Genomic DNA, 23,150 nt, shown 5'->3' on the forward strand with positions numbered 1-23,150 from the left:
GGGAGAGGGAGAGGGAGAGGGAGAGGGAGAGGGAGAGGGAGTTTGTATGTGTGAAACTTCTTCTGGGGGATAGCACTAAGTATGTAAACCTGTAAGTACAGTATCAGGGAAGCAAAGACAGGAAGATTGTGAGTTCAAGGCCAGTCCAAACCGTACCAAAATGTCAACTAATCAACCAATCAACTCACCCACCCAATCAATCAACCAAACCAAACCAAACCAAACAATCAATCAGCTACCACCACCAATGAAACAATAAGACAACCCCTACCTGTGGGGTAGGAGCTACCTCTTACCTGTGAACTAGTGTGTTCTTGAGGCCCCCCACCAGGCCTCGGGCAATAGTCTTCACTCTTGGCGTGAGGATGGCCTGGGAGACATGGAAGGCCCCACGTGGATCTCGCTCACTCAGGGTGGTCTCCAAGAAGAGGATCAGTTTCTGCACACTCGTGGTGTTTGCCCAGGGCGCCGGAATCTTCTTCCCTGGCCACAGGAACGGGTATTGCTTGTAGAAGGGACAGTGGTAGAAAATGAGAACCTAAAATGTTCAGAGCAGAAAAAGGACAGAAGCATTTAAAAGTTGAGTAGTTGAACAGTGAGAGAGAGAGGTGGACAAACATGCTCAGAAGTAGCAGAACTGTTCACGAAAACTGGGAGGTGTGTGTGTGTGTGGGGGGAAGCCTTATCTCTGTGCAAAGTTTAGAACTTCATGATTGTGGAATGTAAGAAGGTTGGAGTCTACAGTCAAACTATCTTAGGCTAGCCTTGCTCCTCTCAATAGCCATTCATTGTTCACACCTGCGCCTGACCTGACATCCTTTTAACTATCAGGTCAAAGCCTTTGTCATGTATTCAAAGCAGATCACCAGCTTCCAAGAACAAAAGTGTCCATAGGCTGCATCCTAAACCTGTAATGACTTCTCTTGCTATACCCTGACTACTTGCGGTCTCTACTAATGTTAAGAAATGTCTTGTCTTATGGCTTTCTTTAGTTCCTTGGCTAATCAAATACATAAGTTGTTCCAGGCAACCTGAGTCTGTGTTCCAATCCCATTCCTATTTGGCTCAATAACAAACTATTTCTTATTCTCTTTGAGGTGAGAGCTGTGTTTTGCCTAGATAATGTTTTTTATCACATGTATTTATTTATTTAGTACATGGCAGAGAGATGTGGTGGAACACAAACTGTTGCAGAACATGTGCAGTAGTCAGAACACAGCTTTTGGGGAGTTAGTTCTCACCTTCAAGCAAATGGGACCTAGGTCATGGTAGTGTGCCTTACCCACTGAGCCACCTCCTTGGCCCTATATCTTATTTTTTAAAAGTAAAGAAACAAAGAGTTACTGAGAACTTGCTGTCTCACTCAGAGGGGATTACCTTGTTGGTCATGCACATGAGGAGGGCATTGACCAACTTCTCACAGACATGTTTTTAATAAATGCACAAAATGGACAAGATTATAAAGGAAACCGATAAGAAATAAAGGACGTATGCCTATTTGGATAACGAACATATTTGTAAGAAATTAATGTAGAAGCCTTATGATAAATACATAAAATGATTTTGATAGGGTCTAATAAGCTCCATTAAATAGGAGTCAGTGAGAAGTGTGAACGTATTTTAAGGCAATCTGCAGAGAACGTGACAAGGCTACATCCTTAAGGAAACTTGACAGGCAGGGTCAACCCTGCAGAAACAAGATCCTCCTGGCAGTGTATATGACTGTTGGTTATTCAAGGTGAGTTGAAGAGAAGATGTAGTTTTTTGTTGTGATTATTTTTTTTTAACCAACCAGACACAGCCTTATTACATTCTGTTCACACACAGTCCCTGGGAAGTCTCCGAGTACCAGGCTGAAACCAGTCTGGTTCAGAAATCATGTTTCTGTGCTCATGACATTGACACTTGGAGTAGCCATAGCTCTCGGAGTTTAGATAAACAGTGAGAACTTATTTGAGAGTGAATAGAGTTTTTCAATTGTATGCACTGACTCTGATGAAAGAGTTAATCATCCCAGGAGAGGGGAGTAATGTGCCACCAGTACCAGGGAAGACCTGGTAAAGGCCACGAGCCTCCAGTGGGGCCACTGTAGGTGGCAGTAATTCTGAAAATAATTAGCAAGCTATAGCCACAGCATTAATTAGTTTCTGGGAGGCAGCTGGGGGCCAGAGGATTGCTATTCTGGTTGCCCCAGTTCTGAGCTCTGTCGTGTGGTTTTCTAGGAGAGCTGTAGTTTTCCCCTTAGGGGCACGGGTGAACTCTTCCAAGAGGAATGCCAGGCTCACATTCACCATGTGGACTGTAGTCTTGTGAGCAATCTTTCAGGCACTCAGGATGGGGGTGGGATTCTATATGTTCATCCCATTTCCAGTGTGTTCAGGTGATGATGAAGGCGCCAGACCTGGTGAATGCCCAGAGGCAGGGGCTGCCAATGGAGTAATGTCTACCCTCCTGGTTCTTAGGGGTTCTGAGTAATGCTGAGCTCTGATGGTGACGGTGGTAAACACATGCGTTAATGAGGTTAATCACAGGCTCACTGTAAGCAGATTGCTGGGGAGACCCAAAGACTTCCTGCTGGCACTGAAACTGGTTAGGTTGGAAGGGTGAAGCCCAAAAGAGGGCTGCCCTGGGCAGCAAGATTGGGGAGCTGGGGGTGGGGGTGGGCAGGAAGCCCTGCAACCCTGTGACAGGCTTAGCAGGTGGTACCCAAGACACCTGCCTCCAGGCTGTGCGTCCACACACTAGAGGGCAGTACTCAACTTTATTCTGCCTCAGAAAATGTATAATGAGTACATATCACACACGAGGCACTTTCTGTTCTTTCCCCCTTGGTCTTCTTGGAGAGTCTCATCTGAGGGTTATTGGGGATCTCTGCTTATAAAACACAGGTGTAGAGACTCTCACCGAGCCTGTGTAGAGCATCTCCTTCCCCATCCCCTTGTGCCACTTTTCCCTGAAATATCTCCAGTCCAGCTCAGCAGTTCATGCTCAGTTTCCCTCTTGACACTAAGATGAAAAAAATCCCATTTCTTTTAAGAACAGTCCCTCAGGTGATCTCTTCTTACTGGGATGGTTCCTTTACTGGGGTCTCTGGGGTGCCGGCTCATGGTGTGCTCCACTTCTCAATGGATTATAAAACTCCTTTCTTCATACCATGTAGGACACCAGGCTTGATCTTATCTTATGATGGCATACTAATCGTGTTGTTGGTTATTACCCTATGTTGATATATTATTTCTATTAATTCTTCTTGTTGTTGTTTGCAGGGGCGTGGGCATAAGAATATAACTTACAGGAGTTGGTTCTCAACTTCTACTGTGGGTTCCAGGGGTTGAACCAAGATGACCTTAAACTTAAGAGATTCGCCTACTTCTTTCTCCTGAGTTCTGGGACTAAAGACGTGTATCTGTGGTTCCTGTCGCTCTAACTGGGCTGTCTTAGCTGACTTCAGTGGGAGAGAATTGACCTAGTCCTGTAATGACTTGAGATGTCAGTTTGTGTTGGTACCCAAAGGGGACCTCACCCTTCTCAGAGATGAAGGGGAGTGAGGGATGGGGGAGGGGCTGTGTGAGGGCGGGACTGGGAGGTGAGGAGGTGTGTGATATGTATGTATAGGGAATAAATAAATAAATAAATAAATAAAAGGGGGGAGAGGTGTGTGCCACCATGGCCTGGTGGGTTATAGATTTCCTACTTTCTCATTTAGATCTCAAATATTTCCAAACTGTAGGCTAAATCCTCCAATTTATTGTACCAATTTATTATTGTATAATCTGTGAGCTGTGATATAATTACATGGTGAGTAAATGAAATGTGACTGGTGGTAGAGTACTTCCTGATACTAAATTCCAGTAATAAAACACTGGGGGAGAGGGTATGAGGGGTTGGGGAGATTTCATGGCAACTCATTACATAATGAATATTCAAAGCCTGATCACAAGTGTGACACTGCCCCAGCACGGGGCAATGACTGGTGGCTCTCCTTGAGTGCTCCTGTTCCAGCTGTTAAAGTGACATTAAGTTGGGGATACTCTCTCTTTTCTAATATATCGTTCCAGTCTCTTTCCTCCATAACCATAGGACTATCGATAGTGGATAACGCTGCTGCTAAATTAGCCTGTACATGTGGGTGTGTAAGCATGTGTGTGTATATGAGTGTGTGTGCGTCATGTATGAGTGTGTAGGTTGTGTATATGTGTACTTGTTAGTGAGGGTGTGTTCATATGTGCATGTAGGTGCAGGTGCAGCCCTGTGCACATGTGTGGAGGCCAGCTCCAGGTTGACCTTGGGTATCTTCTCTTCAGAGCTTCCCACCTCCTTTTAAGTAGAGATCAGAGGACAGCACCAGGGTTCAGTTCTCTATTTCCTCCCAGTGGGTCCTGAGGCTCAAATTCATGTTGTCGTGGTTGTCACTTGGTTGGCAGCAAGTTCCTTTACTTTCTGGATCCTCTTCTGTTCCCAGAACCATTATTTTTTGAGACAGAATCTCTTGGTGAATCTAAAGTTCTATTTAGCCAGACTGGGTGGCCAATGACTTCCAGGGATCTGCCTGGGTTTTTTTTTTTTTTTTTTGTGCAATCTGTCAACCGTCCAGAATATTATCTGTGTACCAAATTACACAATGTTACTGACCTCATATTTAACCTTACCTTACCCCCTCATTCAAATGCCATCCCCTTTTCTCAATGAGAACAATCTGAGGCCTGTTGAAAATAAAGTATCCCCAACTAATGTCTCTTTAACAGCTGACACAGGAGCACTCAAGGAGAGCCATGAGTCAATGGCCCCATGCTGGAACAGTGTCACACTTATGATCAGTCTTTGAATATTCTTAATGAAATGATAGTGTTTTTATTTCACAACACAGGAAGGCAGTTGTGAAAGTCATCAAGGCCTATGGGAATACTAGAGAGAAACCAGCCAGTGAGGGAACCCTGACGCACACTCTCACTCACAGTGCTGTCTTGGCAAGTTGCTGCAGTATCTCCACTTCTCAATTTTCCCATCTGCAAATGGGGGGGGGGGGGCAATATCAAATGCCTATCTCCTAGTGTTGTTGAGAAGATCAAACAGTTCATCTGATTCTGGTGGCTTAGTAAAACTGAGTTGGCATTTCAAGAGTTCCAGGCAAGCCTGGGCTATATAATAAAGCATGACCCCACAACAAATAACTAAGTAGATTAAACTAAATTAGACCAGTGAGTCTGACCAGTATTATACTTAGGTGTGGGAGAAGAGATGTGATACATACTTGAGAAAATATCACTTATAGTTGTTACTCAACAAATATTTTAAGATAAATAACTGAGCTCCTTTTAAACATGAAGTTCCTCCTAGAGTTAAATGTTTGTTTTTAATTTTTTATTATTTATTTAATTATTTGTTTGTGTGTGTGTGTGCATGCATGCACTCCTATGAGTGTAAGTACATGTGAGCCTTGAATGCACACTGAGGCCAGATGAGAACACCAGCATCCACTATTTCTCTTCATCTATTCGTTTGAGGCAGTCTCTCCCTGAACTCGAGGCTCACATTCTCTTGGCTAAGCTGGAAGTGTCTAGTGACCCACCTGTCTACACCCCACACAGAGCTGGAGTTATAGTCACTTGTAGGGGACATTTCTCTTGTTTTGTTGATGCTGGGACCAGAACATCTATCATTATGACTGTAAAGCAAGTACCTTTACCTGCTTAGACACCACTCTGGTCCCTGAAAATACTACTTTAGTAAGTTTTTCTTAGGGCTGGGGATGTGGAACAGTGGGAGAGCTGTTTGCCTTGTATGTGTAAGGACATTTTTTAAAGACATTTTTCTCAATGTACGTAATGGGGTGGGAACAACTCTGAATGAATGTACCCTTTTTGTTTTTCTTAGATTAAGTTGAAGTCAGAGGCTGTCCTTTCTCAAAGCTCTCATTTGCTACCAGCACACCTTAGCATTGAAGGCCTATGTTTTTTCTGAGCATGCGCCTCAGGTTTGGAGGTTTGTGTTTACTAGGAGAAGAGCATGGATAGAGGGCATTAAGCAGATCTTAGATAAAACAGAATAATGATCTACTGAACAATCGGCTTATTTCACAACTTTGCCTTGCGCAGACATCGGCCACCCCATTAAAAGTTAATTTAGATGTCAGATAGACTGCAGACAAACTTTAAGTATTCGGTAGTGTGGCAGTCTGAGTGAGAATGTTCCCTGTAGCTCATCTATTTGAATATTTGGTCCCCCGGTTGGTTGGAAAGATTTGGAAAGGATTAGAAAGTGTGGACTTGTTGGAGAAGGTGTGTTACTGAGGGTGGGATCTGAGGTTTCCAAAAGCATATGCAATTCCTAGTGTTTTTTTTTTCCTCTCTCTCTCTCTCTGCCTCACTGTTGAGGATCTGCTTGTGAGCCCTCTGCTAATTTCTTGCCTCTGTGGCTTTGTTCCACCATCATGGACTCTCTGAAACCATAAGCCAAAACAAACACTTTCTTTTATAAGTTGCCTTGGTCATGGCGTTTTATGATAGCAATAGAAATATAGCAAAGACAGACACTGGCACCGGAAGTGAGGAATTACTGTGGCAGGCCTGACTGTGCTGGGATTTGGAGGAATGAGGAAGAATTTGGGATTTCAGACTAGGAAAAATGTAGAACACTAGGAAGAGGGCTTAGTGGGCATTCCTAGTAGATGCTGAGATCCAGATAGACTATAAAGGCCCAGTTCATGAGGTTTCAGAGGGGAATAATATTAACAATGGGGCTAGAGATCATATTTTGGCAAGGAATGAAGCTGCTTTTTGTCCTTGTCCTATGAATTTTCCTAAGGCTAAATCACAGAGTTTTAGACTAATTTCTTTGGCCGAGGAGATTTCAAGAAAACTTTTAATATGGTCCCTGTCCTGTGGTAATCACACAGATCTACATTTACAATGAGCAAGCAGGGCAAAAACAAATACAAACTGTACATTTTAAAGAGGAAAGGGGGCACCAAATGTAATGGTGGTGCCAAGAGTTGTTCTGAAAGACTCGAGAAGATTAAAGAGAAGCTTGATCTTAAATAGACTAAAGGGAGGAGTGGCCTCAGGGCAAGACTCCACCCAGATAAGCTTTCAACTTCTAAAACGGAATCTCCTGCTTGAAAAAAGCAAGAACAAATCAAAGCTTCTTCGACAAGTATGATTTCTGGGTGCCAAGCTGGTAGTCACACTTGGCAGTCTCATTCATGTTGTTTGGGTTTTAAGTCATGAAGGCGATGGGAATGGGGGGTTATGGAATCTTCCTCAATAGTTAAGGTGAGACACTGAAGCCAGGCACGAGGCTCCAAGAGACCACTGCATGAAGCTGTGAAAGTTAACCCAAGAGTGTGTTGAAGAAGTTAGAAGTGCCAGAGTCGTGAGATTTTTGACAAAGCGAGCTACATATAAGCAGTGGAACAAGCTCAAGAAAGAGAAGTATTTTGCAGACAGCAAAGATGTAAGGACAAAACCATGGAAGTCCTTTGATACTAAACATGAAGGTAAAGGATTTGGAGTTTGCTTCTGGGTTTCAGTCCGGCTTTGGTCTAGCATTTCTTCACCATGTCCTCTTTCTTCCCTTTGAAAATGGTAATGTATATTCTGTGCCATTGAATGTTGAAGGTATGTCATTTGCTTTGGGCTTTTGTTTTTGTAGGGGTTACAGCTAAGAGACTGCCTTGAGTCTCAGATGAGACTTCAGACTTTTAAACAGGTTTGAGACTGTGAAAGACTATAGTATAGGACCTTTTGAATTTGGGTCAAATGGACTTTGCATTATGATATGTCTACAATCTATGAAGTCCAGGGAAGTTGAATGCAGCCCATGGAGGCTTATATATTTGAATTCTAGGTCCAAGATGGTAGAAGTGTTTGATGGATTAAGGTTTCAAAAGACTTGTAACATTCGCAGTGCTGTCTCTGTCTCTGTCTCTCTCTCTGTCTCTGTCTCTGTCTCTCTGTCTCTCTCTCTCTGTCTCTCTCTCTCTCTGTCTCTCTGTCTCTTTCTGATGAATGCTCATCGAGATGGGAGCCCTTAGCTCTTCTATTCCTTTGCTCTGCCATCACTGACTCTAACCCTTTGAAATCATAAGCCAAATCCAATGCTTTCTTTCATCAGTTGCCTTAGTCATGATGTTTTAGCACAGCAACAGAAAAATAACTAAGACATCAAGCATTAAGCCCATTCCCACCAGGACGGTTAAATCTCAGCGTCTAGGTACGCTTCTGCACATGCTCAGTACTTCAAGCAATCTACTTGTTCAGCTCCCATGCCTTGGGTTGTTATGTCACAGCTGTCAACCTAGGAAAGCCGAGAGTTGAGTTCTTGCTCTCGGAAGTGCATCCCTCCTTCCTCTTACCTGGTACTTCTTCTCCCACAGACTCCGCAGTGTCATGCTTTCCACGCTGCAGGCTGGGCACAGCTTGTTCCCAAAGGCCTCCTGGATCCGCAGAACCAGGCATTTGTGGTGGCTCTCATCCATGGCGTAGAAGTGGTTGAAATCCAGGAAGATGATCTCTTGAGGATGCTGAGTGAGGAAGGCATCGATCTCCATCAACCCATCCCAAACCTTGATGCCAAAGAGCCCGTGGATGAAGTAGATCTCCTGGTCAGTGTCTCCAGGCTTGGAAGACACCCGTAGGTCAAAGTAGCGGATCCCAGCCTCCAGCTGCTCCCTGAAGGTCAAGTTCTGAGTTACAGACCATTTCTTCATTAACTTTTTCACCAAGGAGATCCGGGCAAGGCGTTTGACAGCTTGGGTTTGGTCAGGCCCCACTGGGGACTTTTCATCTACCCAGTAGCTGAATGAATCATGGGAGCCTGGATAAAGCAATAAAGGATGAGACAATAATCCAACTGATGCGACAACAACGATGAGAAACAAGAGCACAAATACATTATATGTAAGTACTTGCAAAAACGTTCTAGCTTGCTGGGAATGGAATAAACACAAATAACAGTAATGTGGTCTTATTAGCGGCTCTTTAAGCCTAGGGTAATACTATAATTCTCACATATTGCTAGTATAAGGTAAATTACTAACTTTTTGCAAGGCTATTTAGAAATATGCTCAGAAATCAGAGCTTTAAAATATTCATAGCACTTTGATCTAGTAATTTCATTTCAGGGAAGCTATTCTGGAGGAAATAAACTGAAACCTTTGGAAAAAAAACAAAGATGGTTGCCAGAGACTATCACAACAGAGGCAAAGCAGAGGAGGCTTAGGCCCCTCTCACAGGGTGTTCACATCTGTGTTCCTCAGTCCAGTGAAATGTGAAATCATATAGGGATGCTTGTGCTGACCTCAGAAGTGCTGGGGCAGGAATCTCAGTAAAGAATAAAAAGGCGTATCTGGTTCCTTTATAAGAAAAGCCTGGGAAGACTAGGACTAGAAGGAACCCAGTAAAGACTGCATAAATCAACCTGCAGCCACCATTATGTCAAATGGGGAACTGTTCTTATCCAATGTAGTTTCTTTAGTCTTAGCAGGGACACTATAACCAGAAAGAAAATGATAGGGTCTAGACAAGACAGCCTTGTCTGCAGATGATATAATTTTGTTCATAAGATACCCTCAAGGTTCCTCTGAAAAACTTCTTAACCTGATAGTGTTTTATTTAGGAATTCTACTGCTGCAATGAAACACCATGACCCAAAAGCAAAAAGTTGGAGAGAAAAGGGGTTATTCAGCTTATACTTTCACATTGCTGTTTATCACTAAAGGAAGTCAGGACTGGAACTCAAACAGGACAAGCACCTAGAGGAAGGAGCTGATGCAGAGGCCATGGAGGGGTGCAGCTTACTGACTTGCTCCCCCCTCGCTTGCTCAGCCAGCTTTCTTGTAGAACTCAGGACCACCACACTAGCCAGGGATGGCACAATGGTCTAGGCCCTCCCCTATCAATCGTTAACTATGAAAATGCCTTACAGCCAGATGTTCTGGAGATGTTTTCTCAACTAGGGCTCCTTCCTTTCAGATAACTCTAGTTTATGTGTCAAGCTGACATACGACCAGTCAGCACAGACAGTGATTTTTTTCCCCCAGCAGAGTAGCAGGGTAAAATATTAACAGACAATATTAATACGAATAGCAAACATTCAGGGAGAGAAATAGGAAAACAATACTATTTATAGTAGCCTCAAAGCAAGCAAGCAAATATTCTTGTGATAAACCTGAGGAAGGAAGTAAAGGATCTAATAGTAAAAAATTACAAACATTGAAAAATTGAGGAAAATGCTGGAAAACAGAATGCTCTTTTATGCCCATGGATTGTCAGAATAATGAAAGGGCGGACGGTTCTCAAAAGGTGAATACAAATGGCCAGTAAACATAAAATATGTATAAGCTCACTAGCCATCAGAGAAATGCAAATTAAAAATACATCGCAATTTCTTCTCATTCTATTCTGAATGACAGCCATTAAGAAAACAACAACAAATGCTGGTAAGTATGTAGACATGATGGAACCTTTGCACCAATGACAGAAATGTGTGGTACAGTCATGATGGAAATCAGCAAGAGGTTCCTAAATATAATGCAAAACCCATATGGCCCAACTACATCACTTCTGGGTATTTACTGAAAGTCCCTAAGTCAAGACATCACAGAAACACTTGCCTAGCATTCATTGCAGTGCAATACAGAACAACCATCATGGAGCCAATCTAGGTACCCAACAGGGGAGGGATGGTTAAAGAACATGTGGTGTATATCCACAACAGAACTCTTTCAGTCACAAAGAAGAATGAATTTAGGCCAGCTGCAGGAACACACAAGCCTCACTAGAGAAAGTCACATTAAGGGAATTTTGGCAGCCTCTAAAACACAACCAGCATATTCTCTCTCATTTGTGATTCCTAGATCTTAATTCAACACATAAAATCACATATGCTCACATGACATTGAATCAGAAGCACAAGAGAATCAGGGAACAGAGGAGACTAATGTGGGAGAGGGTTGAGAGAGGGGTAAAAGGAGGCTCAAAGTACAATACACACTGGTATGAAAATGGCTGAATGTCACATAGTACCATGAGCAATGAATACACAATGGAATTTAGCAAAACAGAAAGTCCTTGTACCCTTCTCAAATATACAGTGCATTATAGTTTCCTATAATCAGCTCAAATATTTTGATGGAACTAATAAAATAGACTTCTCCTTCCTATTTGTTCAAAATATAGTAAATAAAACATAAATGAATATATCTATAAGTAATATGTGAATGTGTTTCACTATACAATGATATAAAAAAGGAAGGTTTATTAAGTCTCATGCTAACTTGTGTATAACTGGAACCATAATTTTGATCCTCTATAATCTGGTTTTGCTTAAACACTTATCTTATTTTTTCTTAATTTCAAAATAAAATAGCCTTACCAATTGTACTCACTAGCCTTGTTCTGTGTCTAACCAGAAGGCACCAGGACTAGGTACAGAAACAGAACAAAGCATCCACAGTGACACAGCAAACTCACTTCTCTACTTTATGCTTAATATCGACACAAGTAAAGAAGTAAATGTATATACTACTTTACTCTCATACAAATCTGAGACAGGAAATATGCCTTGACTTGACCCACATTAGCATGGCATCCTTTGTGAACTCATGGAGACATGTTCTGAAGCTGTCATTCCAACCCTGTGCCTTACAGCAGAAAGGGGAAATGCCCTCCTAGACACTGAGGAGATGATGACGATGACAATGACGATGATGATGATGATGGTGTGTGTGTGTGTGTGTGTGTGTGTGTGTGCAATCACCAAGGTTCCAAGGTTTAGGATGGGGAGGTTTCCAACTATATTAGAAAATGCTTCAGTAGTAACTACTTAGGGGCAAATGATTAATTGACTCTCACTGTGTTACTGCTTTCCATCCTGGGTCAGCTGCCATATTTGATTCTTGTGTTGCAGGCTAACTTGGCTGGTGTTCATACTGGCTCTATGGTTAGGGACAATACAGATGTGGCTACATTTCTGGGTAAAGAATCTGCATTTTAGATGAATAAAGAGTCTTGGTTTTGTTGTTGGTTTTTTTAAATGCATTTAAAATTTTTTAATTTCCTTGATGTATATTGGAGAGTATGTGGTGTACATATCTGTAGTGTAAGCATGTGGGGTGTGTGTGTGTGTGTGTGTGTGTGTGTGTGTGTGTGTGTGAGACATGTCTATTTGTTAACAGAGGCCAGAACCTTGATACAGACTCTCACTGAACCCAGAGTCTAGGATGGTGCTTAGCAAGGCCCAGAAATTCTTTTGCCTCTGGCCTCAGGCCCTTTTTTGACCTTGATAACTACATAATACATATACGTATACTCGTACACATACATATTCATATGAAATAGATATAACAAAGTTATATGAAATAATTTGTCATATTATTTCCTTCTTCTCAGAATAAATCATTCTATATTGACTTGGCTATCCCTGCATCTCAGGAAAGTGAGCAAAAGAAAGACTGGTAACGAAAGATACTTTATTTTTATGTAGCTTCCAGAGCTTGGAAGTGATTCAGTTAAATATTAAGAACCAGTATATTTATTAATCTTAAGGTGAACTGAATTTCACAAGTGAGAAAATTACCAGCATATTTCAGGTAAAAGAAAAGCTATTACCGATAGAAATGTGGGGCGCGTCCCCCTGGACCTTCTGCATTGGATCCTGTCGCTAATGAGGCTCACTGGCTCCTGCTTAATGTTCTGCTTCTTTTGGCTGCCCAGAAACAGGGAATTTTTATACCTCCTTATTGAGAAATTTATTACAAATACCTTACATATCATGGTGAACAGCCAGTTCTCTCTTCCTTCTAAATTGCACTAATGAGCCAGCTGTTGGGGACACAGTATGTAACAGTGCAAGGCATACACTCCACTTAATTCTTGCCTGGGCACCAGGGAATAGCTGTTAGCCAAGCATGGAGGAGAGACAAATCTCTGGAGTGTGCTTGCTGGTACTGAGCCCAGTTTCAGATCCACTGGGAAATGTGCTAACAATCTCCGATGCTTTGCTCAGTCTGAGAACTGTGCAGAAATGTGACAGCCATGGGACCCCAGGGGCCATTTCTGATTGCACAGGACACACACCATTCCCAGTCCACTCTACTGAAGAAAGGAGAGCCCATGCCATAGAATCGATTGTGTACTGAGTTCTTGAGAAGGATCAATCTCACCCTGAGTCTTCCTTTTAATCTCTCAGCCCACCTTGTCCTTCCTATAACCCTGTGCACCACTGTTGCCTGCAGGATGGGATATTGGTGGAGGCTGCTTAATGCATCACAGGGTTGTCTTCTAAGTCCACAGAACTCAAAATCCCCAGTAATAGGTTTTCTCAATACTTTGCCCTTTCTGATTATTTTTTCCCCTAGAAAAGATTTGTTAACATAGAATCAATAAAATAACTTGAGTCAAGTCAATATAAAGTTTTGGTAACTGACTGATAGGGAGAAAAGACTTTAAATCCAGTCTCGTTAATTATTAATTATTGACAGAAGTTCAAGGGTTCTTTGTTGGGGATAACAAATACTTGCTGGGTGACATCAACAGTAGACTTTGGAAATAAACAATTCATTGTGTGTTCAAACTATTAGGCGGAGTCCTCCCCAGGAAGCCAGAAAGGTAGAACTCTGCCTATGATCCCAGTACTCAGGAGGCAGAGGCAGAGGCAGAGGCAGAGGAGGCAGTGGAGGCAGTGGAGGCAGTGGAGGCAGTGGAGGCAGTGGAGGCAGAGGCAGAGGCANAGGCAGAGGAGGCAGTGGAGGCAGTGGAGGCAGTGGAGGCAGTGGAGGCAGTGGAGGCAGTGGAGGCAGAGGCAGAGGCAGAGGCAGAGGCAGAGGCAGAGGCAGAGGCAGAGGCAGAGGCAGAGGCAGAGGCAGAGGCAGAGGCAGNAGGCAGAGGCAGAGGCAGAGGCAGAGGCAGAGGCAGAGGCAGAGGCAGAGGCAGAGGCAGAGGCAGAGGCAGAGGCAGGAGGGTTGCCATGAGTTTCAGGCTACCTGGACCACATAATGAATAGCAAGAAAATTGAACATGTGAGTCCCTCCTTCATGGTCTATTCCGCCCAGGACTATTTTTAGCCCTTAGAAAGGTGAGGGTGGAGCTGGAGAGATGACTCAGCTGTAAAAGCTCTTTCTGCTCTTGCAGACAATCAGAGTTCAATTCATCGCACCCAATATGGTGGCTCCCTACCACCTGTAACTCCAGTTCTAAGGGATCCAACAACTTCTCCTGACCTGTGTGTTCCTGTACACATACAGTATACATACTCATAAAAGCTCACAGACATATACCCAAATAACATCAAAAAAGACATTTTTTAAAAGGTGAGGATTTTTTTCTAAGTACTAGCAACCTAGTTGTTGGCAATCTCTTTATTTTTATAGTTATATTTATTTCTTCCTGTTTTTCATACCATCAACAGCCACTTACCTTTCTTTTCCTCAGGAGGCCTTGCTTTCCCTAGTGTGCCTCCTAGGGATGACTGGATAGGTTGCCTCAGATTAATTAGGGCCTTTTGTATATGCACTCAGTTATGTTAGAGTTCTGAACAAAGACACAAGGGTAGCTGAGTCACAAGGGAAGAGAGGCTGGGATGGGAAAGGATTAATCATGTCTTGGTTCAGAGTTTTGGTAACTCCCTCTTGGACAGCATTGCTGTCCTCTTACATGAGGCCAGGGACAAAGAAAAACAAAACAAAACAAAAAACAAAAAAACAAGATGGCCTTGGGAATTCCAGGAACAGCCAGTTTGTTCTTTTTCCGAAACACAAATTGCCCAACATGGGTGCTTCTTCTGATCTTTTCAGGGGATGTGAGAGCTCAAGGTTTAGTTATCACCTGGTTTTTTTCGTTATTACCACATTGTCATTACCCAGATCTCACAAACTGGAGTAGTAGCCTTTTTCTGAGCACAATTAAAAAGAATTTAAAGCATATTTCCTAGGAACCTGGCTTCTAAATAACACAAGAAGAATTCAGACAACATAGTCATCTATGGCACATGCCATTATACTATGGTGACATTTCAGAATAAAGTGGCATTCCTCGTAGCCATATAAGCATGAATAGAGGAAGAGGAAGCTGGAAGCTATGAGGATGCTGAACTTCTTCATCATACCTGGGTCATGACCAGGGAGCTAGGAATGGTGATGCCCACATCAAGGAGCCCTTGAACCCACATATTTAGGAAACTTTCTGTCTCAACTCTGTCTTTGGGAGTCCTTCAACTCTGAAGCTCAACAGTCCCTCCAAGTGGCTCACTGGTCCTGCCTTCCCTGGCCTGATTTTTCATTGTTCTTGGGGATGGTCCCTAGAGGCAGCTATAATAAAACTGGTTCATAGAGGGGGTAGGAACCTCCACAAAAACAACAAAACAAAATAACAATGGTTTAAAACCCCTCCTACTCTATGTTTAAACAGAGCTATATGTATGGCATACAAACAGATTTACAGTGATTTTTATTTTTAATTTCAAAAAAGACTTTCCTTAATTTATCTGTGTTTGTGTGAGTGTGTATCATGTGTGGGCACCATTCAGGGAGACCAGAACACCAGGCCATCATTGGATTCCCTGGGGCTGGAGTTACAGGAGGTTGTGAGCTGCCTATCATGAGTGCTAGGAATTGAACTCTGGTCCTCTGCAAGAGCAGTATAAGCTCTTAACCACCGAGCAATCTCTCTAGATCTTTACTACTGAAATGTATTTGTTTAGAGCAGTGCAGAAATGTTTAAAAGGACTCATTGTGGGAACATTATTGTGAGCAAAATGCTGAGGGATGCTATTCATGACTGCATCCCTGGTTTGTCTGGATGGTACTTTGACAGCCTTATTCCTCATGAGCATCTTCCTTACCCCCTTCAGAAATGCTTTCTCACTTGTCATCCATCAAATGAACCTATAGGGAAAATGTTCTTCCCATCTCCTGCCCCAGAACAATATTACAGGACTATTCAACTCTCTCATTTCCAGTTTTCCTTCAAGTATCCCCAAACATCTTTACCAGGAATAAGTCACTCATTTCTATGTCTATTCAACACCAAAAGACCCAAACTAGCAGTTTTCAAAACATGTCAATTTAGGACATTTTTACAAGTGATGAAGACTGGTTTGGGAAACAGTCATAGTGCTGAGTGAAATGGAGAGTTCCCACATGGCTAAGGGTACAAGATCTGGCACCATGCAGCGTGAGTTCATAATCCCAGATCTAGTGCTTACGTGCCATGTGACAGAAATACTGGGCCTTAGTTTCCTCATCTGTGAAATGGGAATGACATTAGCCACACACTAGTTTGTTGTAAAGACTAAGTGAGCACATGGCGGTGTCCCTGGCAACGGAACAAACTCAGACTCATTATTACTTATTATTTATTGCTTTCCATCAGCCAATTATATCCAAAAAAACAAGAATTGAAATCTCAGCACGTATTTATAGCTGGGGAACTACCAAACTTCTAAACAGCTAACATTTAAAGTTGGGAGGAAGGAAGTCAAGTTTAAGTGATACATGTTTTATTATATATAAAATTCAGCATCAAATATAATCACTTTGGATGACAGCCAACTTTCTCCTGGAGATGGTGGTGCATAAAATGTCACTGAATGTCACATTTTTTCTACATTAATGTAGAATATACAAATTATATCTCCTGAGAAAATTAATAAGATTTGAGCCACAGAGGAACTTATCCTGTCCCAAACCAACAACATTAAGAAAGCATTAAAAATGCCCAAACACAGAAAACCAAAACCCTTGCTCATATTTTCTCTTAGTTAAGCTATGTTAGCCACATGATGATCAGTGTCTCCTGGGTAGCAATAAAGGCAAATAGGGGCTTGGTGATACTCTGTGGAAAGAGCAGGAGATGAAGCAATGACATACTGTACAGACACAAACCAATAGGATCTAAGCCAGATAATGACAAGTGATTCGCTCCCATTTCCTAAAGAAGAGATAGAAAATAGAAGGTTGGCTCTAAGTGAAACTGGGATCCTAAATGGAAGGCCCAGATAGATATTCTAGCACTAAGTTTCAGGGTTGATGGCCTGCTAGCTTGGAGCTCATGCTTGATTTAAACAGAGACTGAAAGAGTGTCCATATAGCATTAAAGAAATCTCAATGGAGGGAGTGATGGACCATGCCTGTGACTGAAGCATCCAGGACCCTGTGGAAGAAGGATTTCAGAGTTTGAGGCTAATCTGGGTTATTGATAAGTACCACTTTCTAAAATCCAAGTGTGGCTCAATGGTAAAGCACTTATAAGTTTGTGAGTCTGAGCCCCAGAACTGCATGAACTAAGATGGGATTCAGGTCCTCAAATACATTATCTCAAAGTGCTTAATGGCTTACAGTTCTTAGGAAATGCCTCCAAAATTCAAGTGTATTAAAATGAAGTGTTAAAAATATGCTCAGTCCTGCTCAAGGTTGAGGATATAGCTAGTCAATACATCTAAGAGAGTCAGTATAGCTCCACTCCTCCGTTTCTACCAAAATGAAGAATGTTTTGAAAGTAACAGTGTGAATGGGTAGCTGATCTTTAATTTGTCTGAAAGCACACTTGGGTCTCAGTCTGAATGTGTTTGGAGGTCCTGCCTATCAGAAGCTATACTATGTGGGACTGTACCTCGAGGCTGGTTGTATTTGAACTGGGGTCCTAAGGCAGCTGCAGATCTATATCAGATAGAATGTGGCGCCATAGGAAGAGGAGACATGGGTGGTTACGTGTAAGAAGAAAGATCCTGTGATCTGGATGGTCTCTTCCAAGGCTCATAAACAAAATTTCCTTTTTTGGTATGCCAGAATTAAAATATTTCTTATATAAAGGCTGGCATTACGAAACATCACAATCAGCTTATATAGATTGGGGAGGCATCCTAAGAACAAAAATAATATACACCATAAAGTTACAAAGACAAAATGGGGACTTACAGACAACTGCCAGATACAGCATTTGGCTAATATTATTGAAAAAAAAAAACATCATGAAAATTTGTGGTTCAGTTAACTTGTCCAAGCATGTGACAGAGGATATCACTGTAGCAGCTGAAGACAGATTTCTGACCACAGAGAAGGTCCGTCTGAAGCTTCACACTGCCCTGAGGAAGGCTGAGGTACTGCAGCTCCATCAGGCTTCTGTGGTCTGGGACCAGAGGTTCCACAACCCCAGATAGAGCTGATAAGGAACTTCCTATAAATAATGACTGCCTCAGCCTCACTCATGGGCTGCCTTTGTTGTCTTGAAAGGTAACACGTAGCCAGAAATAGTGGACACGCCACTGGGGTGAGGGGAGAAGTTTACCAGCTCTGGGAAGCTTTCTACCTATTCTCCCCAAACGAGTCTCTAAACCTCCCTCTCTATGATGATGCTACCCAGAGTAAGAATTTAGACCGTGGAAGCCAGGCCATGTTCCTTTAATGACCCATCCCAGTTTATATACCACTGAACCACCTCCCTCAATTCTCTGATAGGCAGGAAGACGATACAGAGGAATAGCCAGACCCTTGCATTTGTATTGACATTTAAAGGTCAGGTCTCCTTGTATCATAAATAATAATATTTCCCATCCACACATATTGAAACGGAGAGCAGTGAGGATTACTGGAGGGAGAGGGCATCTTTGAAAGTTCACTGGGCCCAAACAGCAAAAGGCCTTCACTTACTGCAATTCTGATGGACGCTGTGGCTGAGAAAGCTTATGTCACACATTGAAAAATAAAGTAAAAGGACAGACCCACCCAACTATTCTTTTCCTCCTGATTTTATTGATTTTAATATGGTTAGCCCTTTAATCAATAGATATTTCTCAAAGAATTTTGGGAACTGATCAAAGACAGAAATTGGACTGAGTTTTGAAATACCTTATTTCATAACAGGCCTCTTATTTATTTATTTATTTATTTATTTATTTATTTGGCTTGTTCCTTTTCCTTTTTGAGGTGATATGAAACTCAAGGTCTTAGGATATGAGGCAAGTTCTACCACTGAGATACATGGCCATCCGTTCAGAATCTTTTTGATTGCTTTAGTGCTAGAGATTAGGTAGATAGAACCCCCAGAAGCCACTATTTATGGGAAGGACACATAGCCAGCCTCACTTACATCTCCCTGTTTGAAGGAGTAATTTACCTCTGGAAAAAAAAATCACATATTCAGCCACATATCTTCTAAAAGCATCTCTTGCTCTTATCCACAGTTCTTGTTGAAGACTTTTATTCAAGAATAGAAAGATCTTACCTCCCCAGTGCTTGAACCTTAGGCTTTGTCACTAACCTGTCATTGGTTCTTAGCAATAACGGTTTCAATTTCTAGAGTTCTTCCTACCAATGGCAGGCTTGGGTATTGTGCTTGTGTAATTTGAACTTTTCCACAATCCTGACAGCAGCGGTTACATGTGCTTATTATAGATGGAGAAACTGAGGCTCCGCCTGGCTTTGCCATGGCTTCGGAGCTGCGAAGTTTGCAAAAGGCTACCTACAATGGGTCTTTAGAAGTGGTGCTATACATTGCTCACTTACCCCTTGGCTGACCTCTATTGCTAAATGTCTGTTCCTCACCCAAACTCAGGAAGATCACGACAGCTTTTAAAAATCTTGAAAAGAGATAAAAAAAAAAACCCTGCATAGGAACACATGAGGGCGCTCAAACCTTCTCTCAGTTAAAGAACCGTTTTCTTTGAATTCCACCGTTCACAGCTTTGACACAAGCACCTTTCCTGGAGCTCAGCGCCCCTCCCCCGCCCCCCTGTTCCTAATCTCTGGAAGGTAAAGGGATGACCCTTAGCCACTCTTCTCCCGCAGGAGTTGTCTCCTTCCACTTTCTAGCTGCTCATTTAAAAACATTGCTGGCTCTATTTACTGTTACACAGACATGATTTTGGAGGCTGGAGGGATGGCTCTGTGCATCTACATCCTTACTGCTATTGAGGAAGAGCTGGGTTCCCAGCACCTACATCCAGCGGCCCACAAACCCCTGTGACTCCAGTTCCAAGGGATCTGATGCCCTCCTCTGGTTTCTATGGTCCTCTGCATACATGTGGCTTGCCTACACATATATTAAGTATTTTAAGATATATAACTATATTTCTAATGACACGTACACAGAAACATGCTTACCGATCTGACTGGCCATATTTGCAAAACAACAAGGCATACCCCAAACTGAGGTTGCGTTCATTTGTTTTCGGTTCCTTTGAGAAGCTGTCACATTGCTGGGGAAATATCTGCTTCCCTCCCGCAGGTCATCAGTGAGCCTCCTCATGTATGTTAGCAACAGCTGGGCGCCACATTGACTCCGTTGGTGGTATATCCCATTTTTAACATTCATTCCAAGAGCTGTCATGTCACAGTTTGGGGGTGGCTATTAATACTTTGGGGAGATCCAAACTCCCCAACCACCTTGCTAGTCATCTAGTTGGCTGACTTTTTCACAGGGTAAGCTTCATTTGATGGGGCAGGAGAGCGGGTTCCATGACTAAGGGCATGCGTGCATGTCTTTTGCTCTGGGGGCCTGTTTGGTTCCTTACCCACACTGAATATCTCACAACCACCTGTCCCTCCAGCTCCAGACGATCCATCCCCTCTAATAGAGACTGGGGGCACCCATATTCATACACACATACCTTCTTCCCCATATTAAAATTAAAATAATATCTTTAATTTGGGGATTTAGCTCAGTGGTAGAGCACTTGCCTAGTAAGTGCAAGGCCTTGGTTTTGGACCTCAACTCCGAAAAATAAAAATAAAAAAAAAATTTTTAAATCATGTGACAAACTGAAGAGTGGCTACTTTTGAGAGAGGGGAGTGTCTTAGATCTCTTTCTTCCAAGACAAGCCAGGGTCTTCTTTCTATTTTGTGAATGACAGAGTAAGCCACATGCCCCTTCAGATGAAAGAAGGAGGGAAAAGCCAGTAAGTAGCATCTAAATTACACAAAACGATGGTATTAAAGACGACCTGTACAGCCACATGCCTCACCCTTGAAGACCAGCTTTCTGAAGAGCTTCAGGATGCTCTTTCTGTCTAGTGCAGAAGGAGTTTCCGCTGCAGAAGCCTGGGTCGTTACTCTACACACCATTTAAACTGCCGTGTTGCTTTTGTTCCGTGTCAATAAAAAGCCTCTTGGATGTCTGGTCTTGAAAAGAAAAAAAATGCAACTTGTTCCTGGGAATGGGTCAGTGGGTGTCCTTCATACATAAACATCCTCATAGTACCATGCGTTAGAGACCTGGCATGGAATCTGACAATCTCAAGTGAAAAAGAAAATTGGCTTTATTACAACGAACAAACAGAACTGAAGGTTTGGTGCGACACTGGCTTGGATACCAGCTTCGTACATGCCTTTGATTAAGATGTGATAGAGTGAATTCAACAAGAGCTGGTTATCACAGTTCCAGCACTGATACCCAGATTCTTGTTTTTGGCAACCTGTTTAGTTTCTTTGTGCCTCAATTTCTCAATCTGAAAATTGGGGAGCCATGTACCTATATCCCTGGTTTAGGCTTATGGAAGGCAAAGAAACCAATCCTGGAAGCTTAGTTAATCTTAGTACGACTAAGCGGGTTATCCTTCTGCTTCTGTTGGTATTTTCATACTCCTTCTCTGAAGTGATGGGCATCTTAAGACTTTGCAATGCAGTCACTAGCACTTGTCTTACCTTGAGCATCAAGACTTCCTTTCTGCATGTCCTAGTTTCCCTTAAGACAACTAGAAACACCCATCCTCCATGCCTAAATTCTCCGTCAGTATTTCAAATTCTCCTGTCTCTCTCCTTCTCCTCTGTCCCTCCCTACTACTTTTCCTACCTATGCCCATTTTGAACCAGACACCAAGTATATACTAAGATGAGGAGGAGCCATGGCTGGTTTGCAGTGGAGACAGAAACAGGAACCAGATTCAGCATGTGTATATGTAACGGGGATACACACAGAAGTTACTCCTGAGCTGCCTGCTACAGGGTGAATTGTAACTGGCCAACTGAAGCAGGGTATTGGCAGAGGGTTAGGGTAGAGAAGAGAACAGTTTGCAGACTGGGGTCAAACAATGAACATATTTACTTCAGGGGTTTTCTTTAGGCCTTCCCTATATTGTCACAGACTCCATACAGGATGCATGACAAAGCACAATGCTGGACACTTCTTTAGTGGGGCTGGACTCTATTTTTACCAGATCCTCCCTCCCCCACATTTCCTTAACCTGTCTCTTCTGCAGTTCCCTATGGCAGCCCTTTTTGGTTCCCTGAAGGTGCCCTGTGTCCCCATTTCTGATTATTCTCATTTACTTCCTTCTGTTCCTTTTCTGATGTGCCCTTCCCTGTACACTTTCAAAGGCTGCTCTCACATGTCACCTTCCTAAAAGCTACTCTTTAGCCAAGTCTACTAGGAAGCAACGGAGGTGGTTGTTGACTTAGGAGGCATTGGCCATGCTCTGTCTTTACTGGCCTCATTCCAACTGCCAGATATTGCCTACAAGGTATATGAATTGTAGATCACTCACTCCAAATTTGTTACAGTATCTACTATGATATTAGGTATTAAATTAGGTAATCAGAAAGGATGGTTACTAATTGATATATAAAATATTAGATTTGTTTCTTAGTAATTAACTATACTTAATTTTTATTTTATCTTTTGTTTTTGCTTATTTGTTTGTTTGTTCGTTTTGAAGCATGGTCTAGCTATACAGCCCTAACTGGTCTACTGCTCACTCTATAGCTCAAGGTGGCCTCACATTTACGGTACCAGTTCTGCCTCAGCCTCTTGAATGTTGAGATTATAGACATGTACCGTGATGTTCTATTTATCCATTTAATTCATAATTTTTTCAACTTAAAGAGTTTAGCCATTAAAAAAAAGGTTTAACCATATCTAACTAGACATGGTGTTTCCTATTCTCTTAGGATTTAGGAGGAAGGAGTCGGGTGGTGATGTGTTTATAAAAAGATACAGAGAAAAAGAATATGTTATATGGGGGGGTTGAGATATGGGGAAGGGGATGTCTCAGCGGGCCTATGCCAAGGCATCCCTTCTGCCTGAGGGACCGGCTGCAAGACAGTATAGTAAAGAATAGAGTTTATTCAGGCATGGGAGGGGAGTTAAGGGAGTAGTAGAGGCAGAGAAAAGCAGAGAGGGGGGAAGGGAAGGGAAGGGAAGGGAAGGGAAGGGAAGGGAAGG

General features: G+C 42.5%; 1 protein-coding gene across 3 annotated transcripts in view; it reads right to left on the reverse strand.

Moving 5' to 3' along the window:
- Positions 1–23,150, reverse strand: part of Plcxd2 (phosphatidylinositol specific phospholipase C X domain containing 2) — a 54,046-nt gene that overhangs the window by 13,658 nt on the left and 17,238 nt on the right. For all 3 annotated transcript variants that reach the window (XM_029470481.1, XM_021184978.2, XM_021184977.2), the window contains 2 exons: positions 8,354–8,814; positions 297–538 (listed from right to left, as the gene is read on the reverse strand). In XM_029470481.1, coding sequence (XP_029326341.1) covers positions 297–538; positions 8,354–8,814 — 703 coding nt within the window. The remainder of the gene's footprint in view (positions 1–296; positions 539–8,353; positions 8,815–23,150) is intronic.

The sequence above is a fragment of the Mus caroli genome, chromosome 16 (genome assembly GCF_900094665.2).
Source record: "Mus caroli chromosome 16, CAROLI_EIJ_v1.1, whole genome shotgun sequence".
NCBI lineage: Eukaryota > Metazoa > Chordata > Mammalia > Rodentia > Muridae > Mus > Mus caroli.